Consider the following 21,980-nt stretch of genomic DNA (forward strand, 5'->3'; position numbering starts at 1 on the left):
GGAACAATGCTCTTCTGATCACATAAAAAAGTACAATAGATAAGAAATCAGAGTTGATGGGAAGCAGTGAGCTTCTTACAATGGGGTGAGATTCAGGGACATTCTGACCAGGCTGTAAAGGGGAGTAAATGGAACAGTGACTGGGGACAATACATAAGTGGTGATATATAGATTAAGGATAACCAACATCAGAAATGGTTAAGTGCTAGTAGCAGGTACGGGAAGCTGTGCTCAGGATGTGACCATGATGGGTGATGTGCTAGAGTGGTGACAGAGGAAGTGAGGGACAGAGGTAGGTTAGAGGCAAGGGGAAACATGTTAGCTAGCAAGCAGAGAGGTAAGTTAAGAGGGTAACTCAGAGACAAGTAGGTAGGCTTATAGTATGGTTTTGAGCAAATCTGTGTGGACTGTTTCTCGGATGTCTCAGGGAAGAGAATTCCATGCAAGTGGAGCAAGAATAGAAAATGAGTGGAAGCGAGAGGAAATATAGGGAGGGCGAGGAGCCACAAGGGTAGCCGAAGGCTTGTAGAGTTGGATAGAGGAGTATTGATAGAGTGGTGCCTTACCATGGATAGATTTGTGAACCAGGAGAAGACATTTAAATCTGGTCCTGTTTTGCATTGTCAGCCATTGAGCCTGGTGACTGTACAAGGAAGGAGATGCGAAGTGAGGGAATTCAAAGAGAGTCCTGGTAAGGAAGTTGATGATATTTTCGAGGGAAGAAGGCATAGTGGGGGAGACCAAGAGGATGTTGGCATAGTAGTCCAGTTTAGAGAAGACAAGAGTGGTTGTAATGAAAGAGATGCCTGATTTTACTAATATTTAGGAGGTTTAGGCGAGCTGCTGTTCCAGTTTTGGAGATGAATGTAGAGAATTTGTAAGAAGAGTCAGAGATGACGCTGAGGTTGCCAGATGATGAAGAGTCGTGAGAGTGTCAGATGGATACTGGATAGGCAGAGGAAGAGATGAGAGAGAGCTTTTGGCAGGGAAGAAGAGCACCTCTGTTTTGGTAGAACTTAACGTCAGAGAGTGCAATGTCATCCAATATTTAATGCCAAAGAGACAGTTGGAGATTTTGATAGAGAGATCAGAGGAGAGTTCAGGAAACAAGAAGAAGATTTTGGTGTTGTCTGTGAGGAGAAGAGGTGTAGAGTGTAAAGAGGAGCAGATCTAAGGCAGAGCCTTGTGGAACACCAACGTTTAGAGGAGTGAGTTGAGAGGTGTTGTTGCTCCAGGAGACAGAGAATTGTCGAGATGCAAGGTAGGATTCGATCCAATCAAGTGCTTGATCGCGAATCCCAAGAAGAAGAGAGTATTAACGAGATCAGAGTGATTGACAGTGTCAAAGTCAGCAGATAGGTCAAAGAGAATTAGGATAGAGCATTGGTTGGAGTGCTAAACAGAGGTGATGAAGATAGACACATTCATGAGAGCAGTTTCCGTGCAGAAACATGAGCAGGAACCTACTTCTAGGCGGTCTCAAAAAAAGTTGTGGATGTCTAAGAAATGTGTAAGACGGTTGAACACAACCCGTTTGAGCACTTTAGATTAGTGCACAAAGAGAGACACAGGGCAAAGGTTAGCTGGTAGGTTCGGGTCATCCTCTGGCTTTTTTAGGAGAGGGATGACCGTGGCTGTTTTGAAAACAGAGGGAAAGCAAGCAGAGTCAAAGGACAGAGTTCAGTGAGGTGTGAGGCCACTAAAGGGGCAATAGGCTTCACTAGCTAAGGAGAAAGAGGGTCTGATGGGGCAAGAGAGGGTTAGCCTTCATTAGTAGAGATACTACTTCATCAGTATTAGTGTCATTAAAGTGGGGCATAGAGGCAGATGATGATGGTAGAGTGGGCAAAGTGTAAAATGTAGGACGAGGTAGTGTGAAGAAGGCCAGGAAAGAGTCTCTAATTTTGGACATTTTTGCCAGGAAGTATTCAGCTAGGTCATTAGCTGTGGGAGTGCAGTTGATTATCATATACTTAGGAGTACTGAGGAGTGAGTTTAGGGTGCCCTGTAGCCAGTGAGGATGGTTGGAGTGAGAGTCAATACGGGTTAGGTAGAATTCCTTTTTTTCCCTCTATCAAGAGTGTCTTTCAGAGAGTTCAGGGCAGGGAGGTAGAGTTGCAGGTTCTCATGGGAGTGGCTATGCCTCCATTTGCCAGCAGCCAACCCATGTCTGTGCGAAGAGAGCATATGAATGGGGTGACCCATGGTTGAGGATGCTGTGACTTTAAGGGTACAAGTAAGCAGTGGGAAGTGGGAGGAGAATGAATAATATAGCAGGGAGTGGAAGCTGGAGAAGGCAGTGTTGGTGAAAGTGGAATCAGGTGTGGACGACAGTGAGTACTGTAAGTCGGCGAGAAAGGAGGGAACGGCAGAAGGGTTCCATTTCCTTTTAGTAATAGGTGAAGCAAGTGGTGAGAAAAGGTCAGAGGGTGGAAACAAGATGGTGGTGGAAACAACTGAATGATAAGATATGGATGGTGTGAGAGTAGTATTAGTGGCTGAGGGAGAGGGGCGGAGATGAATAAGAGATCCAAAGAAGAAAAACCTGTGTGGGTAGGTAGGGGTAGGTTATGGATAGAATGGAGAGTGTGGTAACTATGAAAAGACTAAAGTTCAGATTTCTGGGAAGCGGTTGGAGAGGTAAGGCCAAAGTCACCTAAGAGAATTAGGAGATGTCTAATGGAAAGAGAATCAAGGAGTTGCCCAAGATCATCGAAGAATGGTCCAGTGGGACCAGGAGGGAGATACACGAAGATGATGTGAACTGAGTGAGGCAGGGAAATAGTAGAGGTGGTGAATTCAAAAAGGTAGGAGAGGATGTGGCCTTGGGGATTTGTGAGGGATCAAGGCAGGAAGAGCGCAGGTATCCTAAGCCTCCCATGTGACAGCCTGTCGAGGAGAGTAAATGAAGGATGGAGTCATGTAGGGCCACCGGAGTGGCAGTGTCAGATGGAGAAATCCAGTTTCAGTGATAGCAAGGTCTAGAGGAGGAGAGCTGGAGTGAAAGTAGCTGGTGATAAAGGAAGTGTTGATGCATACAGACTGAGCATTCCACAGTGCAATGTTCCGTTGATGGGGTAAGGAAGAGTATAGAAGTTGAGTCTCAGAGGAAGAGAGGCGAGGAGGATAGGTGTTAGAGGAGGTATGGTTAGCTCATCAGATTTGTTTGTTGGAAGGAGGTGGAAGAGAGGGAGTAGTGGGAGTTTGAGTTGAGAGTTTTATAATAGACATAGGAAAGGAGGACGTTTTAGCATGATTGGAGCAAGCACAGGGAGAGGTGAGTAGGAGGAGCAGCAGGAGGAACAGGAGTGAATGAATTATGGGTGTGTAGCACAGTGTTGCAAGACAGTACAGTAATTAGGAAGCTTGGGGTACTCACAGTCACAACCGGTAGAAAGGCAAAAGCAAAGGCTCATAGGCTAAGAGGCAATATTAATTTAACAAACCAAATGTTTACTGATCTGGTGCCTGAAATATGTCCCTTCATGTTAAAGTAAAGCCCCATACTTAAATAATAAATATACAGAACCGTTCATTCAGGAAGCCTTGTTTGCCCAAAAAGTGTCATAAAATGCATGGACGTGACCTTTGGCCTGGTTTTCTCTCCTGCCAGGACTTCACAAAATGCTGCTTCACATTTAGTTTGGATGGTTTACTCTCTTGCTAGGACTTCACAATATTTCCTTTTCCTTTGAGGACGGATCCTCAGATTCACTTTCACACTTGCCTGGTATAATCTCCTGCCAAGACTTCACAACAAGTTACTTTCCCTTTTGAGTGCATGTCTCCAGACTCGCCTTCACCATGTTCCTCACATACATTTGGGTGTGGGCCCTAAACTCTCACAGTGCCTGGTTTAATCTTCAGCCAGGACGTTTCACACTGTCTTTCACAATATAGATGCATTTCACACTTTACTAGGCAACAGCCTTGTTTATGCCCTTTTCATTAATTGGGCCAGTGGCTCTCCACCTTCTCATTCGTTACTTTCACTCTTTATCATAGGGCTTTCTGCTCGCTTTAGCAGGCTCCTTAACTTTCCCCACGCTGCACGACATTCACCCTGAAGGGCCCTGGTGTCCCGCTTTTCCCTTTCAGCCTTACTGGTTTGTTTTAGCTGCTCCGGCATTGTTCCCACCTTCTTGCGTTCGCTGTGGCTCGCAGGCAGTTCGGAACAGCGTTCTGCCCCTTCTCCACTTATTGCTTGGTCTCCTACGTCTCCTGACAGCCTCGTGCTGCCCTCGTCATCACAATGGCAGAACCCTGGCCTTTTGGCCTCCTCTGGACACTGTTTCCAGTAGCCTTCCAGCATTGGGCAGCATTCTTCTTTCTTTCCAGCTCCGGACCGGCTTCTCTTGCAGCAAGGGTCTCGCTGCGGCGTCCCTCTCTCTCTCCCATTCGCACATCTGACGGGTATTTAAGCGTCCCGCTACTATGTAGCTCCCGCCATCAACTAATACGCAGCGTAGGCCTGCTGGTTCTAGTAATCTTCATCACTCTGGTCTGCTTTCCTGTCTCAGTACTTTGGTATAATTGGTCAGAAGGAACCCTGATGTCAGTATAAGATATTTGGACGGGTTCAATACCATAAGAAGCCATGACATTCTTTGAACTTAGGCGGGTTATACTCAGAGTGGAAAGGTGGGTACCGCGTTTCTTGTGACATGTCTCTCTCCCTCTCATGAGGGTCCTGTCCCGCATATGATCCTCACTCGGACAGCTACCCCTAGGGTCGGGATCAGATAGTAGCTGCCCTTCCCTGGCCATATAGAAAGAGAATTTCTCCAGAGAGGGGTTGTTGATATTGCTGGATTCATCATAGAACCCATAAAGGATGTATATATCTGGCCCTGCCTAACGCATGGATTTTATTCTCAACTGAACTCACAGTCACCATTTTGAATACGTGTGAATTTTGGAAAATATGAGACGACAGAAAACATTCTTATATATTTGGAATCGTACCAGTACTGCGACCACATAAGGTTGCCTGGTACTAAAAAGGCGCCTTTGCGCATTAAAAAAATGGTAACCCCCATTACTGTGACTAAGGGACACATGGGTTGCAAGGGTGTCCCCTGCTCCTCTTAGTCGTGGAGATGGGGGTCAGGTGATGCAGGGGTGACCCCTGCTTCCGTTAAATGGACAGCAGGGGACACAAAAGTGTAAAAAAAAGGAAAAAAAGACCCTGCTGCGCCAGCGCTGACCCGTGTAAGTGGGTGGGAACTGACGCCGCAGGGATTGATGGAAGTCGGCGGCACACCTCTGTGTGTGCCACCGTTAAGGGTGTGGCCAGGGGGGAGGAGTGCGGAAGAGGGATGCAGGCCACAGTGGTCTATCTGAACACTGCGCCACGCTGTAATGGGCGTCGACATTTTCATCGGCGGAATTACGGGCGATGCAGTGATCACATAGATTCCCTACATTTGAAGAGATGCTGATTAACCAGGATGGGGGAAGACCCCCCCAACTATTGAGAACCTCATACTCCCATGCACACAAAGCTTAAGGGTATTCCAGTATTCAACTGCTTCTTGCAGCTTCACTTAAACATCAATGGAAAGCTTTGATATTTGATACAAGAATCTGGAAAACTTAAGTGCTATGTTGGCACCTGGGCTCGGTTTACAGAAACCTTTTGCCGGCTCAGTGCAGTTCTTGCTCGAGTGCAAAATTGTGCCTGGGCAAAAATGTACTGAAACTGTAAACATGTCCACTGGTGAAATGTTTGCATAGGCACAAAAAATGCACTGTACTGGGACCATTTTATGTGACAGGGGATCAGATCTTAAGAAGAAGACATTGGAATAACGACCAGAGAGTATGGTCTATCAGGAATTTCAATCTTTGTGGGACAATCTTGATTATATGACTTGACTAGCCCACCACCCTCCAATGCCAGATCACTCATGAATTCCAAAATTAGGAAGACTGTACACTAATGTAATAACAGGTTTGTATTTAGCAATTAATTCTGCTTTCCTCCAATTACAAAGCACCGGAATAATAGATATTATCATTACATTACCAATTGTAACCACCTTGAAAGGATATGAGCTGACTTGACCTTGAGTTGACCTTGCATTATGAAGGCTTGTACCAGGTCAGAGGTGCGTGCTTGATGCTTGAGCTGTCCATGCAGAAGGTTTTTGTATGATACCCAGATCACTGTTATTCTATACAAGCAAATGCTATGGAACTGATTGTAAATAGAGTGTTTGCTCATTCTTACCTGAACTTCATGCACTTGCAGGAGGATTGCAAAGTTGGTGGTGTGGTTGCAAAAGCAGGACGTGTGTTCAGACTCTGAACTGGTCACGATGCAGCCGAGGGTAGACCACATTCCTCCAGTTTCTGGGCTAGTTGCGGATAAAAAAAGAAGCTTGTGAAAACTCAGCTCCAAAAACAATGGTCTGACACCACAAAGACTGACGCTTCATGCTTTCAATTCTTATAAGGGCATACCAATCGAACTGAAATATTCAGATCTAAAAACTGGGACCTGTCATGCCGGAGAAGTCAAGAGACAACTCAAAGCCCTGGTTTCAGCTTTCAAGTGTTTTATTTTAGGAAACGTACGCTGAGGGATTAAGTAGCACTGGTAGAATTGAAGCGAAATAACTCAAGAAATTCCAGCTGTAGTCCATCAGTGTCTCTCTGTCTCTCTGTCTCTGTCTCTCTCTCTTCTCTCTCTCTCTCTCTCTCTCTCTCCCTCCCTTAATCTCTGATAATTCACCGACAGTCTTTTGGACTGACAAATATTGTGGTGGAGCCGCTTTAGGATTATCAGGCTTTTGCTCAGATTGGATCATGCTGATCGCAGATCCTGTACCTCCCGGCCACCTTGATAGCAGTCTTCCCCTTGGTTGGACACCTCCTCCTCCTCAGTTGACTCAACCCAACTCGAGTCTGTTCTTTTTCTCCTTACCCTCTTCAATTTACTTCTGCCCTTTGCTGCTCAACACTCCACCATGGTCTATTCTGCTCTTTCGTCCTCCCACCTTTCTTCTCGCTTATCCCTGGTTCTTCTTTGAACCACCACTGAGTCTCGTCCTCTCCTCTTTTTCTGGTTTCTTGGCCTCCCCTCATTCTTTTGGTAGCTCCTCACACCCTCCTCCTTTCACCATTTCCTTAGTTGTTTTCTCCCCTTCTCCCTCTGATAGTTCCTCTCACCCTTCACCTCCTTGCCTCGCTTCCTCTTCACTACCTGCTCTCCAATCTTATTGCTTTCCTCAACCTCCTCTCAGCCTCTCTTGCTCTCTACCATCTTTTCTTTGCTCCTCTGTGCTATCATCTCTCAGTTGCCTCCTTAGCACACCGCCAAACAGTTTCCTCTACCAACTCATAACTCCCACACTTTTCCAGAAACTCAGCAATCTTGTATAGGTCAGCAGGTATTCCCATTGACAAGGTAATGTTCTGAATACAATCAGCTGGGATTTTGTCTCAGGCAAGACATTTGGTTGGCTGAGTAGCTAGGATGACAAAAAAAAACAGCTCGTTCTGATTCCTCTCTGAACAGTGACATGGGTTTGTGGCATGAGGTATAATACTAGGAGGTATCAATCTTGGAACCCTTTGGTCCACGTTCACAGACAGGGTTGCTCCGCTGATACTGGCAGTGGGCCTCATTATGACCCAGGCGCTAAGTGTTTAATGGCGCCGTAAAAGGCTGTGGTGCCGTTAAACACCTAGCACCGAATTACGAGGTCCCTTTTCGGGAACCGACCTTAACGGCTGGTTTTACCAGCCATTAAAGTAGGGACCCGCAAAGGGACCTTGGTGCTAATTACGGTACTGCAATTTGCGGTACCGTAATTAGCGCCTTCCCCATTCCCATTGAGCGCTATGGGGCAAAAATGGGAATGGGGAAGGGCCATGGTGGCATGGGGAATTACCGCCCCACCAACCTCGGAATGGGGTGGTAATTCCCCATTCTGCCATGGCGGACTCCGGCATGGACCATGGTGCTAATTGCACCATGGTTTAGCGCCGGAGTCCTAATGAGGCCCAGTGTGTCTCCTCACTTGTCAAACGACTGGTTGCTCACACACATCTGCTCAGCATTGAACTCAGTGTAGTAAGCTCACTAGTAGCTGTGTGAGGACACACTGGGAACAAATATAATCTCCACGTATATCAAGATTCAGGTTTTTCATTGTGCTGTTTGATTGGACTGATAAAAAAGGGAGTGGACCATGGTGTTGACTCCAAGTGTTTCCACCGTTGACAAACAATGGGGAAGTTCTCTCAGGAATTGTATTAATCCAATGGATAGGGCGTTTTTATTTTTGAGCATATATGGATCGATCCAAATTTGATTTCCAACACATTTAACCTTTGAGTTTCTGACATTTACATACGCGAAACTCATGGGTCTGAAACTGCTAACTTGTGATACTCTTATCAGTTAATCCATTGCCCTAAGTTCAAGTTACCCTTGCAGCTGCAAATCAGATCATCCGTCCCTCAAGTCGACATCGACATGTCAAACCAATATGCTCCATCCCTTCTCATGACGTTGGCACACAGCGTAGCCAAACGTATCCTGTCATCAACCACGTCATCACGTTGCCTAACTCAAAACCCAGAAGATCTACACACACAGACACATAAAAATACGTATAGTAAATGTTGACTCTCTTTTCACAAAGAGAAGAAAACAACTTACACTTTTCAATAAATACTCATTGTCGGGAATTTAGCAAATCATTATCTTTCTTAATTCAACTGGAAAAAAGTGGAATACATCCGATGAAACATTCAAACTTTATGCACACACAGTCAGTGGAAGAACACAATGTTTACTACAAGGCCACAGTTTGAATTTTTAGGTGACTGTCACATTCCACGCAATCTTAGTTATTCTGTTAATCGATGGCCAGTACTTGAATTGTGAAAGTCAACGTTTCGTGGAGTAAAATATAATTCAATTGTGTTCAATGATCTATTGTCTATCGAAGCACATGGCATTCTCGTGGGGAGAAAAAAGGTGTTTTGACACATCAACAAGAAACTGGTGATGTCCACATGTCTTGATTGAGACATTTTTTTCAGGATGATGGGCACCGCAAATGGGCATACTTGATGGGTCGATCGTGCCAGAAAATAGCAATCATTGTTCCGTTCGTGATGGCAAAATTCCAATTCTGGTTGAAGAACCCATCGACGGGCAGATGATTGACACAATATACGTACATCTTGAAGACTTAACTATGTAAATTAGAGAAATAGAAAATATATTTGAGTACCCATTGGCAAAATAAGTCACATATTTCACTTAATTTCAATTAAAAATTACTTTTTCTGTATAAGTTATACTTCAATAAAAACATGGAATGTCTTTGCGTCAACTTGAATATCAATGTCTCACAATGTTCTCATCAGGCATACATTTGCATAAATATTATTGTAATACCGTCAATTTTGCTTACATGATTTGTAGCCTTGTTCAACAGCTCATATGAATAGAAACTTGATTTTCATCCGTTCAATTTCTTTCAATTGCATTTAATCTTTTTGTTAGTGTTACTTGCTACATTTTATCCTTGCAATGAGGGATTCAGAGACAAATTACAAAGCAACTTTGCATTGTGTGCTCACATTTCTAAGAACAAGCCAGGTTTTGTTTTTGTCTTTAACACAGAATAGAACAATATTATGTTCCTATTAAAATAGTAATCTCTACAGTAAAAATAAGAAAATAGTTTTACTCTTCAAAATCACATAATAGTTTGTTTCAAGGTTACTATCAATGTATAAATAGACACATTCTTAATTAAGCCAAGTTCTACATGTGCACACGGAAGTGCTCTGGTTTTACATATGATCAGCCACTTTAACAATCCAAATATATTATTACTTGCTTTCACTTTCAATTTATTTGGGTAAAATAAATAGGGTAAAATAAATAAAACAATTTGAAACAGTGTCCTATACTAACAGTGTCCTATAAGAACAACTAACATTAAATAAAATGTTTACTGTGCTTTAAATAAAATAGTAACAATCCCGCAATATACCCCCACCCAAGAGTCAGGTGTGGGCCTGGGTTGCTGTGCTGGCATCATCTCTATGGAAAAAGCCTGCATCCAACAGGAAGGGAATGCACTTACGTGCTGACACCTCAGCACTAATTGGTTTACGGAATTGTCTGTCTGCTCTGGCTGCTGGCGTGAGGGGGCAGGGTCCCATGTTATGTTATGTTATTTTATATTGCATTTGTATAGCGCCAACTGCTATTGGTATGACCTCGAAGCGCTATGTGGATCAGCGCTCTTTGGAGTACCGTAGTCCGAGATGTTATATGTGAAGGAAGGATTAATAAAATATCAATAAAATGCATATCTGCATTTTCTGCCTGCACAAATGTGGGTAGCGAGTGGCTAGGTCCCTAATAGCAGCCCATGGATATCAGATGAGAGGATGGTTGCCATGACAGATTGTCAGGGGAATAGGAGAGTCAGGATACTGATTTTGTGAACAGCTGGACCAAATTCTTTCGTGGGACTCAACTGTATTTTATTGGTGGTGGTGATGTGTGTTTGAGTGGGAAGAAAGACTGACACCAAGTTAGATAAGGGCTTGAAAAGGTTATTATATGGCCTGACTGAGATGCCTTCCATGGTGGGCCAAGTCCCCTCTGTCGACTCCTCAGGTGCCACTGCATTCCTGTCAGGGGTGGGTAATAGTTTGCCCAGGAGATAATGTAAGTCTGTGAGGATGCTGAAGGGAAGAGCCAGGTTTGGAGAGCATTCCTGATGGCGAGGTGATATTTAAGACGTGGGTCGCTCCGGAGTGACTGCATGTGTGGAAAAGCCATACAGCAGGAAATTCAATTATGAGACCATGGAACCTAAGGGAAGAAGACTCACGTTTGGCAGTGCAAACAACAACAAAATTCAATTGTGAGACACACAACCTAGAACCTAGGTTTGGAAAATACAATTATGGCTGTGCAGAACAATAAAGGGTGTGTGGAGTTTCAGAGATGCAATCTAGATGTGGCAGCCAGCACGGCAATGCAAGTGTGTCAAGCAAAGACATTGAGGTTGGCTTCCTTGGTGATAGTTTTGAAGGATGCCAGGTATAAGTCTTGTGCTCTTGGTGGTGGGGAGGCAGGATGTGAACTAGGGCTTATGTGCGCTGGCTCTTGGTAGTGTTGGGTCATTTGAGTTCACACTTGTTGGGCTTTACCCTACATATTGTGACTCTACCAACCATATAATGGTATTATTGTGGTATTTCAGGCTAGACTTGCCATATTATAGCAGGCTATACATTACATATGCTGAAAGACACAATACTACAGACATACATAGAGACAGACAGACATAGGCTGCCTGCACCAGGTTTAGGGGGAGGCTGGTCTATCTAGTAACAGAGTTCACAAAAAATGTGGATAGATAACCAGACATGTGTATAGAGATATAGACAATGCATAGAGAGTGATGGATAGATAAAGATGTAGACATAGGGCCTCATTACACGGAAGGCGGTAAACCAAGGTGCTTATAGCACATTGGTCCATGCCAGTAAATTAGTGGTACCGCCCTGGAGGAAAGGGGAATTACCGCCCTATTCCAAGGTTGGCAGGGCGGTAATTCCCCCTTCCTCCATTGCCCTTCCCCATTCCCATTTTTGCCCCATAAGGCATAATGGGAATCGGGAAGGTGCTAATTATGGTACCGAAAATTGCGGTACCATAATTAGCACCCTGGTCCCTTTGCGGGTTCGTTTTTTAACGCCTGCTAAAAGCAGGCGTTAATGTACCAACCCGCAAAGGGACCTCGTAATAAGGCGGTAAGGGTTAACGGTCACCGGTACCCTTACCAGTGACCGTCAACCCTTACCGCCTACCGTGTAATGAGGCCCATAGAGGTATGCATTGAGATAGATGTATACAGACAAGGATAGAGGGATATAGAGTGATGCATACAGGGAGATGAATAAATAAAGATGAATAGATAGCAATGAACTGATTGATATATATGAAAAGAGATAGATACAGTTACATTTGCAGGGTGTGATGTATGGAGAGCCATAGAGAAATCAATATATATAAAGGTAAATAAATAGACAGAGATGGATATGTAGATTGATATATATATGAAGAGATATATACAGTAACATGTATGAGAGATATGGATAGACACAGGTAAATGGATAGATGGGTAGATAGATAGATAGATAGATAGATAGATAGATAGATAGATAGATAGATAGATAGATAGATAGATAGATAGATATGAGACATGCATTGAACATGCAGCATACAGACATATATAGGTAAGCAACACAATAATAAGATAAATAAATACACTGAGAAGCAAAAAAATAGATGACTATAAATAGGCATGCCGACATAGTGATGAATGTAGATATAGAGATTGATACATGGATATGCAGGGTCACAGGTGGATATAGGTAGATGGAGCGATTCATATATATATACTAGCGATGTACACAGAGCCAATGATGCAGCTCAATGGAACTATTCCTATCGAGACATGAAAACACAGGTCGACAAGGACAGTCATAGAGAGATGTATACAGTGAGATATAGGATGCATCGATAGAGATGGAGAAAAAGAGGTGGGTGGATATATAGAGACATATACATATAGATGGAGATCATAATATATACACAAGAGGAAGCATTTGTTGTCATAGAGGTATTGAAGAAGAGTTAAGGAAGATTCAGTTCATAATTATTCAATGTGTCAATCCTTTGCAACGCTGATGAGAAGCTGCAGTCATAGAGTGGTCTCAATTTCAGCAATGTTTATCTGGTAACTGGTCGGCCCAGACACATGGGCTTACACAGTTGCCTAATAAGGATGGCCAAGAGGATATGCCCCAGACGTGTGGTTATTGCACCCTTTGACAAACCTTGTTGGTAATATTGGCAGCATCGTGTCTCATATGCTATTTGTCTCTTTCAATCCAACTACAATGTACCAATGTATCATTGATGTCACAGTCCTTATATCGTTTGGTTGGTTCTGTTTTTCATTATTTATGATAGCTTCATCAATGCATTTTTTTTAAAGTTCTTTCTCAATGGTGACTTCATGCCACAAAAAATGTAATATAATGTCTTCAATTCAGGTTACTTTATGATTATTATAGGAAACTGTTTTTAAATATATTCATGTTGTGCAGCCAGGCTTGTTCTAGCCTTCATACTGTGTATGCTGAAATGCAACCTTTAAGGCCTGTACTTTAGGCACATATTATGGAAAACCTAAAAATCACTGCTGTGTAAGGAGTCTGGCCGACGGGCACAGGGCAAAAGCTATACCTCAGATTATACACTGTAGGGTTGCCAGTCAATTCGTCGAAAAAAATGGGTCGACCAGACAAATGGTCGAAGCAAATTGGTCGAAAACCATTTCGTCGAAATTTTTTTTTTTCTATTTTAACCCTTTATATTTTTTTTTTGGGGGGGTCCCCCCCCTAACCCTTTATATTTTTTTTTTGGGGGGGTCCCCCCCCAACCCCCCTTTTTTGCCTTAAAAAACCTTTTTTTGCCTAAACGAACACCCAAAAAAAAATATATAATTTAAAAAAAAAATTCGACGAAATGGTTTTCGACGAAATTGCGTCGACCAAATGTCATTCGACCAATTTGAGGTCGACGAATTGACTGGACACCACACTGTAGATTAGGGGAGATGCACAAGGTAATGCTAACATGTAATATAAACATGGTACATACCAAGCTGATCTGAGTTGTAACAGGTATTCACAGGAACTACAGGGGAAGGGGCTGGCTGTAAGCAAAGAGACACAGAGAAAGCAAAGGAACGCAACTATACAACCCAACACGGATCGATCAGAATTAAGGGTGTATGGAAATATGATAAGGGGTCTCCAGGGATTAGGGAAAGCCCTTGGGATCGGCAATAGCAGATTTCTCTTAACAACTGTCATATAGCAGTGTCATGAGTTAGACATCCTGAAGAGAATGTTGTATACATGTAATGGTGAAACTGGAGACCATATACTGAGGCAGGTAAGACTCCAATGGACTAGACAAATGCAACAAAGGTATTTCCCTTATCTGATCTGAATGGAGACCAACCCAGGGTCACACTGTAAATGGATACAGAGCTGAGGCACAATGAAGGACGAAGATGTAATACAGGAGGAAAGCAACGTTGAAAGAAATAACCAGGTACAGAAGAGGATAGAGAAACAAAGCACAAAGCAGAGACCGGAATACCAGGATACACAAAGCAATGAGTTCAGACAATGCAGGTTTCTGCCAAAACGATGAATACGACGGGTTCTGGAACCTCAGAGCACTATGAACAGGTACTAGAACTAATGACTGAAGTCAGCAGCAAGAACAAACAGGATTCACAAGCCAAAATCAGGATATTTAGAAAAGGTTAAAAAAAAAGTTATCACAGAAACACAAACAGCATTCAAAGTGAGCTTATAAAGGCCTGCCAAGCCCACAGCCCAACAAGTTGGAATGGATTGATTTTGTGATGGGCCATACATCAAAACAATGCTTTATGTGCAGGAACTGATGCATGACCTTTGCTATTCCAATATGCCTGTCAGTAACTATCAATTCTATTTTCAAATCCCCATATTTCACCATTGTAACAGATGATGTACATTCTGACACTTGCACTGCAACAGAACTGACTAATTTCTTCTGTGTCTATATCCTGTCCATCAACAGTAAGCCTAACCTTTTGCCTGCGAGAGTATTGTCTATGCATATCTGTTTGAGATTCCCGACCTGACTAATAGCTGGGAACAAGAACTGTCTCTGATATTTGTAGTATGCAGTTTTGGCAAGAAACTCAAGTCCTACAAATGTACAGAAGCCTGATATCTTACTAAACGCTGAACCACTGAACAACAGAGCAGAAGAACTATGCAAATTCCCAGCTGGTACTTTTGCAAGAATGGGATGTGCGGACCACCAAAAAGTGTAATGGTTGTGTACACAGTTCCCCTCGATCTTCAGGTTAGTACCTTTGACGACTCGAGTAAACTTCACCAAGAGCTCCCACAAATACTCCTATGTATCCTATAGTAGCATGTAGTCCTTTCGCATAATCTGTTGCAGGCAGCAGTCAAATACAATGTATTTTGGTTCCCTCAATAGCCAATCATCCTGCAATATAGTGGTTTGAGTGGTGGATAAGTCTTCCACACTACCCCTGGTGAAGTCAGGGTCATGCATAGTTGTCGATTAATTCCGAAGATGCCTCTGTGATTTCAATCAGTGATATTTCGGGATTTTCAGAATGTATTGGGGAAACAGGGAACATTATGTCTTTCTTTGACAGAAATTGTTTAAAGGGCATGGATTGGGTCAGAGGCTCGGCAAGTAATGATAACGCATCTTCTTTGTTGTCGGTCAGTTTGGCTGGAGGTTGTGTGCTGGAGACTTTAACCTCGGCTTTAATGACTGTAATGATAAACATGCCCTATCTGTTGCCTCACTATTGAATGATTATGGCTTGACACAAAAAGTTGCTACCCCTACTCACTCTAAAGGTGGACCGTAGACTGGGTTGCTGTCCTGAATTGCAACATCAGCATCACCAACATAATACCCCAATCATGGACGGACCACCACTTAATTTCATTCTCTGCCTCACTTGACCTTATCCGCCCTAAACCAATACTTATGGCCCCACCACTCCCCACTAGAAGCAAAAAAGACATTATAGCAGAACAACTCTAACCACACTTCCTCCCCACTCTTGTCAACATCACAGACCCGACCTTACTCGTGGAGGCTTACAACAGCACCATGATTAAGGCGACTAAAATCTGTAAAGGCAAACAACTCTTTCATCTGAATAATTGGTTCACACCACAGCTGAAAGACCTCAGAATTCAAAAAAGCTGCAATCAATCTGGTGACCCTCGCCCACCGAGGAGAACAAAATTAAGTTAGCCACTCACTCCAAACGGTACAAAAAGGAAATCATTAGCACTAAAAAGAACACCTATAATGATAGAATATCTAAGGCCAAATCAGATACCAAGGAACTATTCTCCATCCTCCGTGAAATGGAGTCACCCATACCTCAGATTGATAACACTCCTAAAAATAAGCTCTGGTGTACTGATATAAAGCTCTCTCCAAACCAAAATTCCTAACAAAAAAGCTTCCCTGCTCTTGCCGGCGGAGCCCTCACCTCAGTCACAGCCTCCTCCAAACCAGCCAAATAACACCCCTCATCCATTTAGCTTCAAACAAATAACCATATTAGAGACAGAAAAATGATACTTTCTCTAAAGCCTTCTAACTGCAAAGGAGACAATTGCCCGGCCCAAATCATAAAAGATGCAGCTAGAGACCTAGCTCCCTTTATCTCTAAGCTGATCAACGCGTCCTTTAAGTCTAACCTAGTGCCCAATAACCTTAAACAATCTTGGGTGCTGCCCTTGCTAAAAAACAAACACTTGACCCCGCCATACTGACAAACTATAGACCCATTACCACCGTCCCATTCCTACTCGAAATCATTGACAGAGTAGCTCACTTGCAAATTCAGGACTACCTAGAAACCAACAACCTACTAGGCTCACGTCAATCCGGCTTCCGTCCCCTTCATGGTACTGAAACAGCCTTGATTGACCTAAAGACCCAAAATGACGAGTTGAAGGACAATGGCAAATCAGCTATGCTACTCCTCCTGGACCTATCCGCGGCTTTCGACCTAGTAGATCATGCAGTCTTATGCAATCATCTCAGCTCTGCCACCCATTTTTCAAGTGATGCCATAACCTGGGTACAATCCTTCCTTGCGAACCGGACAATGAGAGTCTTCTCCCCCTTAGCAGCCACCGATCCCATACAAGGTTCCTGCGGTGTCCCTCAAGGAACATGTGTATCTCCTACGATGTACAACATCTTTACTAAACCTTTGTTTGACAAGTTGGACAGACTGTAGTGTCATCTACACCAATTACGCAGATGACACTCAGATCCTCATCCCCCTTTCGGGCACCTTCTTGGAAGACTGGGCTTTAGTAAACAAGATATATCTCCTCATTCAGGCATGGATGGCATCTCACAGCCTCTGCCTGAATGATGACAAAATGGAGTTACTGATCCTTGGCACAGAGGCGGCGATTAAAAAACTTGACCCAAACTATGCCTCATTCAACATTGACAACAATGTCATTAAAGTGATGCCTGCAGTCAAAACCCTTGGGGTCCATCTAGACTCAGCACTCACCTTTAAGAAACAAATTAATTCCCTAGCATCCTCCACAGCATATACTTGCAAATTGATCTGAGCATGTAGACCATTCCTAACTGAGACTAGCTGCATCACACAAGCCAACGCACTTATCATATCCAGATTGGATTACTGAAATGCTCTAAATGCGGGATCTAATAAGTACATCCTTGATAAACTCCAAACACTCCAAAATAACGCTCTTAGAGTAGCTTAGAGTAGCTTTAAATATTCCGAATAGAGTCATATCTCTATCTCCAGAAGAAATATCCACTGGCTAAAAATTAAGGACAGGATTGCCCTTAAAACCCTCTCTCTCACCTCCAAATGTCTTAACAATATAGCTCCTCCTTACCTGGCAAATAGAGTTAACAAGAGAATCTCAAACCGTCCCGCAAGAATGACCAATGCTTGCACCTTAGTGGTGCCCAGATACAAAAAGAGCACAGCCGGCGGCTCCAGCTTTCCGGTCATAGCTGCCCAAACTTGGAACAGACTCCCTTTAGATATCAGAATGGACCAACCTTACCTTAGCTTCAGGCGGAAGGTCCTTACCTGGATACGATATAATGACATTTAACTCAACCACCTCTCCTTACTAGGACCCCTCGCCTTGCCACCTTTCTACACGTTCCGCTTTAACCAGCCCCTACCGAACTTACTTCTGGCATCCGCTGCTAGCATTTAGGAATGTCACTGGGTCCCACTTGGCCCTCGAGACCTCTGATGATTGCAACTATGTCACCTTGCTTCTGTCAACCGGCTTAAACTATATCTTCATATTCAGTTTGTAACTATGCTTCCCAATCATACTGTATGACTGTAACTTTCTGTAACCAAGTTCTCAAGTATCCTTGTAATGTCTGCGCCCAGCTACCCGTGGGTTTGGTCTTGCGCTACAGCAAATAAACAAACAAACAAACAAACAAAACAAATAATGATCCATTGTTACTTTCCAAGGATCACTGGTTATATTCAGTTCAAATCGGCCCATTGCACACAGCATCCTGATTCTAAACGTTGGGAGGAGTATTTGCAACCTCAAACATTCGTTGCTCCAAAGTGATAGCGGCTTGGCAAGCCACACCCTTTGTTAATGCTGCGGTCCAATTCTTCCTGCTCATCTTCTTTCTAGGCCTCTATCACATTACAAAATCAAGCATTTTTTCTTTCACACTTAAAGAACATATGATTATCAACCTTACAATCTAATACCAATGAAAGAAAGTCCAAATCACCACTTAGCAAAAAACGCAAATGCCTCGATGGTATTTAACCTGGTTTTCAGAGTGCGCTTTGATACTGTCAATCTGGATGTGCCTAGTTCTTTTCCCAACTGTAACAGAACATTCACAAAAAGTTGTAAACAATTGTAAATCTATTCTGCTGTGGCAAGAAACGTAAATACAATTACAAAAAGTACGCTATTTCACTTTGGAAAACACATGAATGGAGCATTACAAATCCAATGGGTGATAAATGATGACTATCACTATTATTTGTATATCTGTGATCCATGTGTCTCTTCCATCTCGACTGCTTCAGTAGTGGAATCCTTGAACATAACAGCACATGCAATAAACATGGGATACTAATTAGACAATGTAATATTAACTTCATTGGTAACAAAGATTACAACTTATAAATAAATTAGCAAATAAACAATACAACATTATAAGATTAATATATCGTTTACTGAAAGTAAACTAATGTAATAAAATGCATATTGTTTAATGGTATATACAAACTACAACTTGTAAGTATCTGTGATAGGTAATGTCTGTAGAAATCCCTTGTATTGTCCGGAAGAACTACAGAATTGTTGACGGATGGCTCAAACTGCACAGGTAGGTATGACTTTTCGAATGTGGAATCAGAGTCTTCCATGAATCCACCATGCAAACGCTGAATAGGCCACAAGCCTGTACCATTTGTGTAAAAGATGGAGGATTTGTTTTGTTGAATGAATCCAACACTTGAATTTATCTTGTTTGTTCTATCTTGTAAAATGCAAGGCATTGGTATAAATTCACAAACATACATTGTGAGTCAAGAGGTCACAGCCCAATACATTTGAGGTAAGGGTGATATAGTAATGTATATTCCCTTTTGAAAAATAAAAGATAGGAAGTTGATTTTTTAAAAGCTTGAAAGTAACTAAAATTGTATTGTTGACTTGCATAATAGAAGAAAGAATAGTTTGGCATGAAGAAAGAACAATACATTTTCCAATATATCAAAATATATATAATGAGTGAACCCATGAGATCATGGAGAACAACATAAAAGGTTATAATGCAAGGTAGTCACAAATAAAATTTACAGACACAATAATTACTCATTACTAGGAGCACAAGGGTGAACAGTTGCTATACGTTCGTGCATCTGCACCGTCAGCATTCTCAACGTGCATCTTGTAAGGCAGGCTGCCCTGAAGTCATGCAGCCCGGTAACGCATATCGGTGGAGACACTTCTTCGGCTATATAGGCCAAGCAGCCAGAGCTTTCTGGGCAACAACAGTTCTCTACCAAAGTTGGCTTTTCCTCACATCGATGGCAGGTATACCAAGTGGAAACTTCTTCCATGTAATGAGGATCAGGAACCTGGGAGTGATCATCATGACTTTCAATTCACCATATTTACGGCTACTTTCTATCTCAAGCCATTTCCGCTTCGGAATAATCCAGCTCTTAACGGTATGGCGGAATGTATGCCATTATCATTGAGGATTGGAGAAGAAAGATAAACTGTGGGATTAAAATAAAAAATGTATAATTTGGATAAAGTAATGAATTGAGGTTTTATTTTAAAATGTCATGTAAAAGAAAATGATAAGAAACAGACACATTATAAAAACCCATAGAAATAGAGCAAAGACAACAGGAAAAGGCCCAAAGTTGGAAAGTTCTCATTAGCAGATGGAAAAAAGAGCTGATTTGTATATACAATTTAAATATGGTTTAGCAGAGACCTTGGTCAATTATGTAATAATTATTGAAATTGAAAGCACTTGTAGAGTGAATTCATTTGACTTAGTGTAAGTACCCTTTTCAGTTGTATTCATCGTAGTTGTTAGGTAGCTGAACAGAGCAAAAAGAAGTTGTGGAGGCTCGTAATGAAATAGATGGACTCTAAGGTGGCAGAATCTCCACGGTTTGTTGATACTTAGCGAGGCAAAAGGGTGTCTTGAAATTTCCATGGAGACACGTCAATGAATTGAACATCGAAGATGTTTGAATTTGACGTGCACTGGCGTTGTGACAAGGAGTTTCTAATGATGTCATCTTGAGGGGTGGGTGATCTGATTTACTGCCGCAAGGGCACTTGTGTAAATGTCAGAAAAATCAAAGGTAAGATGCATTTGAAAAAGAATTTTGATCGATCGATATATGCTCAAAAATACATGACCTATCCATTGGGCCAATAAAATTTGCCAGAGAACTTCCCTTTTAATTGCCTTCGATTGAGGTCGAGATAGACCGGTCATTAAAATAAAGTGGCACACATTCACAAAACGCATTTCCTGACTTGTTCAAATAAAATTAGTAATTCATGTGGAGCATTTATTGAAGATGTGTGTATAATTATACCTTTTTAAAGCACACTGAACTATTACCATTGGCAAACATCCATCTGCACTGCCAGTGGACTAAGCCAGTGAATGTCTCCCAAAGCTGGTTGACACTAGCAAAAAAGCAGCCCATGCTGGCCTGGGAGTCTGTCCCTTCGGGAACTGCCCTATTGAAATATAGCCCCTCTGAGCGTGCCTTTTATTTGGGCAGCAACAAGCAATTAACATGTTCTATTGCTCCATGGGGAGACAGTTGCAGTCTTTAAGTGCCACATGTCTCTATACCTTGGTCACAAACACCTTCTGATTACCACTTGGTTCTTCACAGGCACTAAAAATGTGGTCCTCATGCCTGACAGCGGTTTTAAGCACAATACTCTAAGTATGCTCTGGCCAACCACCATCTGTTTATCTCTGAGATCAACTTCAAGTAGCAAGTGGTGGTCCCTGACCCGTTGGCCCCCCCCATTCTTATCATCTATCCTGATACATGGGACTTCAAGGATACACTAGGGCTTTTAAGACGAGAAAGAGATACATAAAATGACAAAGCAGTACTCTCCGACTTGTGCAGCATCCTTCCCAAAATGTGGCTCTCAAGCATAGTTATCTTCCCGCCTTCTAGAACTTTAGGCTGTAGGCCCCATAACCTGGAAGCCCAGGCTGCACCATCCCCAACCAATTGGGGAATCTCTTTCTGGCCAAGTGGAACTTTAAAGTCACAGGGATTCCTAAGATGGGTGGTACATGATCCACAAGAAAATCAGGGGTTCCCCTGCATTCCTGTTACCTGAAAGTCTCCTTACTTCTTTCACAGCTCAGGTCCTCAATCACCCGGTGTCCAGAAATACAGAAGCAGGCAACAAGGGCAATTCCTGTTTGGACGAGTTACTACATTGGACGTCCATGGGCCAAACCCCAGATATAGCTCACCGTGATCCAGCATGTGCATAAGACCCCCACTCTCCATTCCCCACCTCCGCATCACTCACACAAACATAACACATATGTCCATCACATCACACATCTAAACAAAACAAATTCATCAACTTCAAACTCACAACAATCCAGGCAATGCTCTCCAAAATCACATACAAACTCATGCTCATTAACCCAAATGCAGTGCACCTCACCACAACCGTACACACCCTTCATGGCAGGAATGACTCACCCCACCTACTCC

At 42.7% G+C, this 21,980-nt stretch overlaps 1 protein-coding gene across 2 annotated transcripts in view; it reads right to left on the reverse strand.

The window, feature by feature from the left end:
- ADGRD2 (adhesion G protein-coupled receptor D2) overlaps positions 1 to 21,980 on the reverse strand; it is a 1,057,913-nt gene that overhangs the window by 546,746 nt on the left and 489,187 nt on the right. For both annotated transcript variants that reach the window (XM_069609449.1, XM_069609450.1), the window contains exon 14: positions 6,233 to 6,359. In XM_069609449.1, coding sequence (XP_069465550.1) covers positions 6,233 to 6,359 — 127 coding nt within the window. The remainder of the gene's footprint in view (positions 1 to 6,232; positions 6,360 to 21,980) is intronic.

The sequence above is a fragment of the Ambystoma mexicanum genome, chromosome 8, assembly GCF_040938575.1.
Source record: "Ambystoma mexicanum isolate Mex_15411 chromosome 8, UKY_AmexF1_1, whole genome shotgun sequence".
NCBI lineage: Eukaryota > Metazoa > Chordata > Amphibia > Caudata > Ambystomatidae > Ambystoma > Ambystoma mexicanum.